The following is an 11,409-nucleotide window of genomic DNA, read 5'->3' on the forward strand; positions in this document are numbered from 1 at the left end:
GGATATTATTAAAATAAAGTGACTTTTTCCTTTTACATTTGCTTGCTGAAATTATTTCATCTAAATGTGAATAATCAGATATGGTATCGGTGTATTGTATAAAGCAGTGTGCCAGACCAGTCATTAATAATGAGTGTTATTTTTGTAACATTGAGAATCTCCATAAACATTGCTTTTTCTATTTGACCTTCAGATCTAAGACATTTCATGTGTAACTCTGAATCATATGAGCTTTTCAGCTATATGTTTCTCTGAAAATAACATGTATTTCAAACTTTTATTACAATATTATTAGTTATTACAATAACTAATCTGCATATAATGTAATGCTTGAGAGTCTGTAATCTCATGTGAAGGCAATCACAATTAGGGAATACAAGAGAGAAATTTAGGAAAGAGAATTAATTATGAAAACATTTTGGAGGGGTTCTGAAATCGAAATGCTTTTATACGAAGTGGGATGAAAATCAGGAAATCTTGAGTCCTGATCTTGAGAAATCTTGAGAAATAGAGGGTTGCATTTTAAAATTCAAGGGTATGAAATTTGGAACATTTCATTTGTTCTGAATTTTTTATAACCCAGAAATTCTGTCCCCCCCCATCCCCATTGGTCTTGAATTTTGAGTTTCAGACTGCTAATGATTATAAATCTGGTGAGGTTGTCCCAGTTTTCAGGTTATCTCATACATTCCTTCGTTCCAGTATATTGGAACTATTTGAAAGTCCTGTCTGCTAAAATGAGGGAAATTTGGTATACATGACACACACTGATTGCCTCAGGCTGTACTGAGTTTGAGAGGTACATTATGTTCTCATAAAGGTCTCATGTCTTGAAGGTAGCTGTATGCATATGTATGGGATACTGTCATTTGTGGCCTGAACCATTCGTTTGATTGGAAGACACCATCTTCTAGTGGTAGCAAGTATTAAAAAATGGCTCTTAGACCAATTGGCTGGATATGTGGGGAGATTGTCAGGAAATTTGCTGGACAAGGTATGAATTTTTTAAATGCCTAAGTCTAAGAATATTTTCATCTTAAATTTTCAAACATTTAAAAGAAATCTAGCTTCTACCAAATACACACATTCATACAGACATAACTTTGTTGAATTTGGCTAAGATAACCAAACTCCAAGAGAAATGTCATTTAGAAATATGTGAGAGATGGGCTAAGTTCCCACAATATTTTACCATACAGAAATTTCTGAAATCTTAGTGCCTCCAGTTGCCCCTGCAATTTCAGTTCAACAGTAAAGGAAGTTAGTAAGAAAGGTCCATAGTCTTGCCAAATTATTAACCCCTTAGAAACAGGAGGCAGATCTGATGAAGCTGGCTAAAAATTGACTATAAATAAAGTTTATACATATAAGAAGCTGCCCTAAGCCATACCACCATTTAGCTAACTCTTGATGGCAACAGGATTTTGATTTCTCCAAATTACTGCTAGTCAAGATTATTAAAAGAGAGATAAGGAGAATCATAGAATCATAAGGTTGGAGGGTTCCTTGGAGGCCTTCTAGTCCAACCTCCCAAAATAGGAGTAGACTTTCCTGGGACTGATCCACTATACAATGCAGAAAAAAAGGGGAAGGAATATTGATACTTGACATAATCACCACAGTCTTTGGAATATGGTTCAAATTGGGTAGGATCTGGTGTTCATGAATGGGGCCTAACAAAATCTAAATGGCATTTTAGTTTCTGCTATTATACCTCATTTAACCCAATTTTTTTACAAATATGCAGTGCTTCATATTTGAAATTTAATTCTGAAGATCAGGATTTTATTATTTTAATTACTGTATTTCAATTCAGCTGGGGTTATACAGAGAGCCGTCTTGGAAATTATAGATGAGATTAGAGACGAATTTCCAAATCTATTGAGGCTGACACGTTCAAACCAGGTAATATTTCTTAACTACTACATTTCCTTGCTATTTCAAATGTTCAGACATTTTCATAACATGCTTAGTATTTATTTTTCATTTTGCAAACTCTCGCATTACAATGAAAAAATTACCATATGACAGTAAAGATATTCAGTCCACTAAATACATTTTAAAAGCTGTTACAATATTGCATACTTCTATATGTCATGTTTAGTTTAATTTTCTTTAGTATGAGTACCTTAAGTGAAGTGTCATATAAGAAATAAGTATGATTAAAAGCAACAAAAAGAAACTATTTTAATTATTCAGTGATGCAGGTATCCATGTTGTACCTTTATATTATACTAAAAATGTGCAAGTATAATTTATACCAGAATAAGGGTGACCTTGAATTTATCTCTGTCACAGTGGCCATCTTGTAAAATAGCTTGCAGAGGAGATAGAAATGAGGGGAGTAGGTAATTGTCTCCTTGCAACATTTTTTATCAGTCATGTTGGTTTGGATGGTTGCTGCAACTATTTGTTTAACAGAGCAAAAGGGATGGGGGGGGATATTATGAACCTCCTGAGAAATAAAACATTTGGCAAATGTTGGCCATTTCACTAAGTAATGATAGAGCTGTCTTAAGACGAGAAGGTCTATGCAAAAGTAGGTGGCAGGGAACCAAGTTGGAAAATGATGTTTTAGCAAATGATAATATTTATTCCTAGTGTGCAACACAGTTGTGAAATTGCCTTCATTTTCATAAAACAATATAATGTAATAGCATACAATACTGGATATAAGAGGTACATTGTATTGAGGCACCAATATTGGGCCACCAGCTAGCCAACCAGACTTTAGGCTTAAAGTTCTGCAAACTCTGTGATCAGTTTATGGTTCAGTATGTTATTCAAACAAAGAAACTGGCTTGGACAACTCACAGTTAGCGGTAGCTAGGCAGGTAACATGAACAGAGTCGCTCAATTGCAAGGGTGAAAGCTATTGTTACAAGTAGATGTATTTTAGTCAAAATATCTACTTTAACTTTTAAAGTTTAACTAATGTTGATGTTAGTCATAAAATGGAAGGACATAGATCTATCTATCCTCATATAAAGAATATCATAACAATGTTTATCCATCATAAAGACATTGCCAAAACCCAAGTGCAGGAGATCTTGTAAATTTGGACTTACCAGATATGGGCTGCAAAGATCCACTGGATCACTAAATATCAATTAAAAAACTCCTAATTGAAGATGTTGCTCAGTTGAGTAATGAAATGACTGCAAGCAAACAACCAAGCTCAGAAAGCATCAAGAACTCCACAAGCACCTAACTCTTTGGTGCCATCTAGCCTTTTGCATTTCCAGTCTGGTAAATCTACCTAATGGCTTCTAAAATAAAACTGAAGTAATACAATCAGGTAAACATGTCAACATTTGAAGAAAGATTGTGTTAGTTTTCTCGAAAATAGAAGATTGATCTAAAGACTACAAATCTTTTGTTTTGGATATATAAGAATGTTTTTGTTTTAAAGTATTTAGTGATGTTGTGCTGACATTGAAGCAAGGGCCTTAGATTTGACTTTTGCAAACTCTTCCTCTTTCTCAGACATGGGGTTAGCATCAGGAGCAGTGTGCTGCAGGGGGATTATGCAAAAATCATCTCCTCCTCCTCCTCCTCCCCACAGAACAAGCCCTTCTGACTATTGAACAGCCAGCCTATGGTGGGATGTAGTCTGGATTCCCAGGAGGGAGGGGCTGCATTCCAGAGGACCAAGAGACAGCAAAATTTAGATAGTTTGATTGGCAGAAAGAGGTTAATAATTCAAGTAGTTGCTTTAGTTTGGAAAGATTTCTGCCTCTAGGTAAGGAACAATATTTCCCCGAGAGAAAACTGCTTAGAAATCTTTCTACTTGTCTTTGTTTTGGGGGGCCTGACACAGCCTGGATCCTACATTTGTATATATTAAAGGCAAATGCAAACCACTTCTGAAAATGTCAACAAAATTGCATGAATTTAGACAGTTGCCTAAGTCAAAACTGATTTGAAGCCATAAATAAATAACGTTTCCATTTAAAATAGCATCTCACCCCTGCTTTTATTTTAAAAAAAACATACAGGAGAATATTGTAAAAACAAATGTCATTATTGGATAAGAGATTCTTTTCCATACAACAATATTTGATATTTGAACAGCCTTTGGAAGACAAAAATTGCTAACTATTTTATAACAGAATCCTATGGCCCAGTTATAGCACATTGATATTGAAACATTCTCTAGCAATAGGTTGAAATTTGGAAGATGAAGCGTACCATTTTCTAATATTTTACCTTTAAAAAGACTCTCATTTTGAAAGTTAGGAGAAGGTTTAACTTAACTAGCAAGGAAGGACTGGTCTCAATTTTTCTACATGTTGGAATACCCCACTATTTGGAGTTTCCTAATGTTGGATTTTGAAAATAATTACTCTCATAGATTAGCAAGAAGATGGGAAGATTAATTCAAGATTTCTAACTTTCAGATTTGAACCAGTGGTGGGATTCAAATAATTTAACAACCGGTTCTCTACAGGGGGGTGGCAGAGGGTGGGGGGACACTGCCACGAGGCAGGTGGGAAAGAGGGGAGTTGCCCCGTGTACCCCACAACCGCTTATCATGCCAAAGGGCCCCTGCAGCCAGGCCTACCACACCCTGACACCTGTCGCACTTTGCCTGTTCGGTAGTGACTTCTCCCACCTTCTCCTTCCTCCTCCTTTGAGCAGCCCTTTGCTCCCATTGCTGCTTTTTCAGTCCCGAAGTTTTGTCCAGAACCTGTGCAAAGGGTGTTTGGAAACGAAGTCCTACATTGATCGGGTGGGGTGGGAACCATTCCCTTGTTTTTGGATCAGCTCCAAAATGGGCTAGAAGGAGAGGCCCAAGGACTCCAATCTGGCTTTGCAGCAAGCAAGGGGATTGGAGGCACGTGAGTGCACACTAGTCTGGCTTCTCACTGCTGGATTTTCACTGCTATACTGTTTAACTTTCTTTAAAGTTTACTTGATGCAGTTTTCTTTAAAAAAAGAAAACCTTTCAGGCAGTGCACTCGTCAAATGTATTGAAAGGTGGAACTGATTTATGAATCACTAGAACATGAATTATTAATATTATTTCAATAGATATATGCTTGGCTTGCATAAACTGTTTTAACTTTTTAATGGCTTATATTATACTTTTATTTAGAGACAAAACTATTTATACTTTTATGAATGCATGATTTATATCTGTACTTTCACATCATTTTTAACAGTTTCACGTACATTACTAGATTCACAATTTGATGAACCACTCACTTTCTGGAGGACTGGGACATATAACTTGATATATTCAATTAGATTCTTCAATTTAAAAGTGGACAAGAACATTTTTTTTTCTTAATTACTATTTTTCTTCCCTGAGCTACCATCTGTATCCCTGTTCTGTTCTGTTTTTTAATTAGTTCAATGATGACCTGTTTCATCATACTTGTGGTCACCAGAGGCAGCAGGGATTCACCTCAGCTCCCAAGTGGCCCAAAAGACTTGATGCCTGAATTTAAACAATAAATCAAATAAATTATATTACTTGTGATGGCAAGTTTCAAACCCAGTACTTGCACAAGTCTGTTGGCCAAACCATGAACTGCCCCCTCCCCATGCTGAATTTGTTTTTCCCTGGTACGAAGTAGGTAATTTATAACACGAGGTGGGAAATTGCAACCTGTTTATTCTGTACAGTGCAAAGAATTGTGCTCTTTGGGGCTAAATCACAAATTAGCATAGCTTTTATGCCCCTTTGGAAAACAAAGGCACATGATTGTTAGGCAATGAGCAGCAATAGGTAATGAGTGACAAAGTATTCACACCCCTGCTAGAGAAGGGCCCTCCCAGAAGTGGATTCATTACTAAAATATTATAGCCCTCGTCCTTCTGTCCCTAACTGATAAGGCTAGTAATTAAGTATGCAAAAGTTTCTAACTATATGCAACAGGATAGGGGAAGTTAACTCTGACTCAACTTCTGGCCTGGTGCAAATTCCTTGATAAGGGTATCACGTAACCTTCTGGGAATTTTAGGGCAAGGCTGTGAGGCCCAAGAATAAGAAGCCCAAAGAGAATATATCTAAGGATTGTGAAGTGAACAAAATTAAGGTGTTTTTTTTAACAAAATGGAGAATGTCCATAGACATTTAACAAAATGGAGTTTCTCTGGCTAAAACTAGCTATATCAGTCCTACATACAGGATAAGGCACACAAGTGCCAAGTGCAGGGGATAAACCAATAGCTATCACTTCTTCTGTCAGGAAGTGGAAAAATACCTTTTGAGACAATACAATACAGGCTAGGGGTGAGTTGAGGAAGAGATTGTATATTCCACTCCTCTAGAAAGATGAGTGGCTCATGTTTGCATTAAGACAACAGGAAGTGCAGATTTGCCCCCAGGCTTCCAGTTGTTTCTTATTTATGTACAGATGGGAAATAAAATGCTAACAAGCACTCCCTTGTTAAAATTTAAGCTACTGGGTGCTCCAAGCATACATGGCCCTTTTCTATCCCCCATTCCCAGTTCCACTTTTTCCTCTCTACTCTATTGCCAACTGCTCCCCAAGGATGGTTTTTGTTTGTTTTTTAAATTTTTGCATTGACCACTCCTCCCAAACAACAAGTTTGGTGTACTGTAGCTGTTTTTCTAAAATGACATTTCCCTCCTGGTTTTCAGTGAATGAACAAGGAATACAATTCTGAATTGCACTAATAATCTTGACAGCATTTAGTGGATAAGCAATACATAAATTCATGCTTAGTCTTTAACCTCTTATTTAATACAGTTTATTCTGTTTTTCAGTGGTAATCCTATGTAAAAAGGTTAACAAAATTACTAGAAATAGTGATTCTATTCAATTAAAATAATAACACATTATAAGTAGAATAAACATTTTTTGGAGTTGTAATATTAGAATTATAAAATACTTCTCTGTAGCTGAGATAGACTATTTTAGTTCCAAATTTTACTGTTCTGAATGTAATTATTATTATATTTTTATCCTGCCTTTTATGTATGTTATATGTAAATATAGCCAACTCATAGGCATGTAACTGTATGTTACTATCTTTCACACAACAAATTGACTACTTTTATTCTAAATCCAAAAGCTTTTTTATTTCTATTTCAGGAAACAGATCGCAGAGTGCAGAAATCTGAATCAGTTATCACCAGGGCATTCTATTCAGCTCATGGAGCTATCATTATGAATGGGCTAACTACACTATCACGGTCTTCAAACTCCATTGCAAAAGTTTTACAGCCGCAGCTTGCTAAAAAATTAACAGAGCTAAATATCTTATCACAACGCCTTTTGAGAACATCAAATACTCCCAAACAGCCATTGTATAGGATGCAAGTAGGTAAATTCAACTATCCCTCACACAACTTAAATAAGTTCTGTTCTGAAAGTGCTAACATCAAACATGTCACTAAGCTACAGTCTAGCTCAGTGATGGGGAACCTTTTAGAGACTGAGTGCCCCAAAACCGCCCTGCCACCCCGCCCGTCCTGCTCCGTGCCCCACCCACTCCGCCACACACCCCGCAAGGCCACCCACCGCCTCCGGGGCCCACCACAGCAGATCGCCCAGGCGGCCCAGCACACCATGGCAACCATGCCCTCCACCCGTGCCTCACAGCATCATCTGCGTGCGATGGGGTGCAAGGGCGGAGTCTTGTCCCTGCTGCCCGGCTGCCATGTCCTTGGCTGCGCTGCTCCGGGCAGACCGTGCTCAAGGGCGACTTTCCTCCAGGGGGGCTGCTCATGAGAAAGGGGCCTTGGGGGGAGGCGGGGCTGGGGCAACAGCACACGTGCCCACAGAGAGGGCTCTGAGTGCTGCCTCTGGCACGCATGCCATAAGTTCGCCACCACTGGTCTAGCTCCTATAGATTTAGTGTCAACTCAGCCCTTATAGATTATAAATCATGATTAATGACTTAGATTGCCCTGATAGTCTCTGAGTTAGTTGTACCTATATTTAAAAAAAAATTGCTTTCCCTCATCTCAAAATTATATGGGGGATAGATATCTTGGCCCAGCTTAATTCAGTTACTTGATGAGTAATGAAGGTAATCCTTGCTTAATGGCAATTGGGATCAGCAACCATCATTGCTAAGTGACACATTTGTTAAATGAAACATCACGTGACCATGCTGCAATTAACATCACTCTGGCTGCGATCATTAAACAAATAATCTATGGTCATAAGGGAAGACATCATATAACTGTGACTTATGATTTTATTGCTGACTTCTCCATTAACTCTTTCTCAGAAACCAGCTGTGAAGTGCAGAAATGACAACCATGTGACTGCAGGAATGTGCAATAATCATAAATGCAAGAACCGGTTGTAAAATTACTTTTTCAGTGCTGTCGTAATTTAGAAGAATCCCTAAACAGGACAGTTGTTAAGCAAGGACTACTGCATGCTAAAAACTCTTGATTGCGAATTAACGGATTACGGAATGAACTATAAATGGTTGAATTCATTTGGTATATAAGTTGAACAACTTGCTAAATCACTAGAAAGTAATTCCTAGTGAATCAGGAAACTGCATTTTCTTAATGAGATAAAACTCTGAGTCTATTTTCTCCTAGCTCCATCCATCCTTTTTTCTCTAATAGGAAGGGAAAAAAATAGATGAAAGAGCTGCACCATGTCCTTTACTTAGTAATACCAGGAATTCAGTATGGAACCCCCTTGGTATAAAAGACAGCTTCATATGTCGTCTAACAATTTGTTACACTACAGTATTAAGGAACAATTGTTTAATTCTACTGAAAACTGTGGGATTTAAAATTGAGAGGATCACACCCACCATATTATAAAATGGATGAATGATTTTTTTTTCTCTTTCTGTTTTCTCTCTTCAGGACAAGAAAGTCTTCTTTTATGATATCATTTCCTACCCAGCAAAAGCTGCCCTTACCAGCATAATGTGTGCTTCTTATGCAGCACTAATTTTTCTGGTGGGTTAATAAATAAGTGTTACTCCAGCTTTTCTTACACAAAATACCATCTTATTCTCAGCAAGTAAACTCATAATCAATAATTATAGAATCTTAGCAATAGACCTCATATCTCTTTACTAATGAGAAAAAAATGAGTTCAAGCATCACATTAAGCCACAAAATGGTTTGGTTATAACTTAGATGTGTTTAGTAAACTGTGAATAATAAGCTTTGCTTTATAACTAATGTGTTTTGGCAAATACAACCAACTATAGACTATCCCACATGCCATGATTGTTACAAACCATGGTTACAAATGACTTAGCTTGATGAAGGAACTGTCTGGCACAAAGAATCAGGGCCATACGTTAAGTTGCAGTTCAGAAGATTTATTTCTCAAACCTATACATGAGAATCTAGTCAACTAGAGTTCAAAACTAAATTGGCATGAGATAAGGGTCAATGGATTCAAGAGGGATTGGATTTAGACTGTTTGTGGAAATGTAACAATTTTAGACTGATAACTTGCTTAACTCTGTCCCCAGCTCTACCTGCTCTTCTACAAGAACCCAGCCAATATACTTATAGTGTTTATGTCTTACCCTAACAATGGGTAAGAATGAATAAAATAGTTATAGCAATTATGTCTTAAGAAATGTTAAGATACAGCCCAATCTTCTTTCAAGGTTCTGGTTGAAGTCATAAATATAAATTTCATTTTTTAATTTTTCATATTATATTATTAAATTTATTCTCTGCTCCGTGTGGGTTATAAAGGCAGCTTATAAAATATAAAATGTGGCAGCAAAATTTTAATTAAAATTAAATTAAAATCAATTAAAATCAACAGTTAAAACTTGGGTGAAAAGAATTCATTGATTTAACACTAGAACTGACCAAGAATGGAACTATTTGCAGATCATTATACTTTATATTAAAGTCATTAAAATAACACAGAACATTAATTTGCTTTATATATCAGCTTTCTATCAACAATTATACTGAAGGTAGCTAACATCAGAACAAAATACAATGAATATCTTCATATAACAGCACAACAGCCTAAACTAAGTTGTCTCATCTGATCCAGAATCTTAGCTAGTTCTGGATTTTACTGATCCCCTAGTATATAAATTTACTTGTTGGTTCTACAAAGAAGTGGGAGGCTATAACAACCACAAAAATAGAGTTGTTCCATTTCTCCAACTTTTTCATTCCTCCTCCATGTAGGCTTGAAGAAGGAAAAAGAGAATGGGGAAAATATCCCTATCAATAATGCCTCCAAATTTGATCAGGCCACTGCATTTTTTTAAATGCATTTTTTTCAGTTGTGAATCAAAAAAGAAGAAAGTGACAGCCAAACAGTCATCACAGATGATGGTAATCTGGTATAGGTCAGAAAAGCCAAGATGGCAACCACAACTACACAATCAAAGACTTTTTCAAGATGTGCAACATACATCTTGAGATTTTGACTCCCTATCCCCAGTTATTCAAGGGGGAACAGTTTCAGTTCAGTTTTTATTTTATACCACCTGATGCCAATCTTCCCTATTCATTTCTGTCATAGCTTTACTTTTCCAATGATTTATTATTTTGCTGTAATTAAGGCCCAGAGTCACGTTATGGGGGAGTTGAACAGTATATAAATTTAATAAATAAAATTAAGGCAGTCCAGCCAGTACTAAAACTACAGGGCAATACACTCTTCTTAAATTAGGAAAAATGTACTATGCCAGACTCTCTAAAGTTAATTAAACAAAAGTATCTCTTTTTATGTGAACAGGCAGTCTCCATTAACAAATTGCTGGCAAAAATAAAAGGCATCAGTCAAACAGAAGACACTTCTAGGGAAAGCAGCAGTGAAGATGCGGATGAAAATGGATTTCCCAGAGCTATTGAAGCAACTTCCCCCCTTCAACAAGAATCTTCAATGTTTCCTGTTAAAACATCACAAAATAGTGGAAGCATCCATACTCTACTTGCAGCAATGGATCAAGAAAGTGAACAATAATGGTTCTTTTTATATAGTATAGGCCCAGCTTGGAGTTTTCAGCCTATATCCACATTGTTTTATTAAATACACAAATATATGAACATGGTTCTCAATTTCCATTTGAGAATTGCCAAGTTTTTATATGCTTTGAGGCTGTGCAAAGCATACGGAAGATACATTTTGCAAAGGCAGAAGTTCAAATGAAGTATTTTTTTCCAGGCTGATAATAAAGAGAATGCAACTTTTGTAAGTCCTGGCATGACTGCTTTAGAAGCTGCTTGATGGAGGGAAAAAAACTGATTTATGAATAAATGACTTGTCACGTCTCACATAAAAGTTTCAGAAAGCTTTCATCTCAAAACAGGAAAAAATATTATTAAATAAAAAGGTACATTAAACATTGAAAAAATAATCACATTACCTGGGCAAGGAAAATTTATTTTAAAATATTTGATAACATCCATGGATTGATCAGAAAACAAAAACCAAGTTAAAGTTAAAAACTGAAGAATGAGCAATTATA

At 36.4% G+C, this 11,409-nt stretch overlaps 1 protein-coding gene across 1 annotated transcript; it reads left to right on the top strand.

Annotated features, from left to right (window-relative positions):
- The first annotated feature begins 933 nt into the window (after window positions 1-933).
- Window positions 934-10,904, top strand: SPATA9 (spermatogenesis associated 9). The gene is made up of 5 exons (XM_015831935.1): window positions 934-994; window positions 1,817-1,905; window positions 7,068-7,295; window positions 8,813-8,908; window positions 10,677-10,904. The coding sequence occupies exons 1-5, from the start codon at window positions 934-936 to the stop codon at window positions 10,902-10,904; spliced, it is 702 nt and encodes a 233-aa protein (XP_015687421.1).
- Window positions 10,905-11,409: the final 505 nt, after the last annotated feature.

The sequence above is a fragment of the Protobothrops mucrosquamatus genome, unplaced genomic scaffold, assembly GCF_001527695.2.
Source record: "Protobothrops mucrosquamatus isolate PMUCROS unplaced genomic scaffold, P.Mucros_1.0 scaffold_290, whole genome shotgun sequence".
NCBI lineage: Eukaryota > Metazoa > Chordata > Lepidosauria > Squamata > Viperidae > Protobothrops > Protobothrops mucrosquamatus.

Bases quoted from the DNA above. Each gene is read 5' to 3' on its own strand.
- SPATA9 (XM_015831935.1), top strand. From the start codon at position 934: ATGGCTCTTAGACCAATTGGCTGGATATGTGGGGAGATTGTCAGGAAA. The intron at 995-1,816 runs GTATGAATTTTT...ATTTCAATTCAG, and splicing joins CAGGAAATTTGCTGGACAAG to CTGGGGTTATACAGAGAGCC. The intron at 1,906-7,067 runs GTAATATTTCTT...TTTCTATTTCAG, and splicing joins GGCTGACACGTTCAAACCAG to GAAACAGATCGCAGAGTGCA.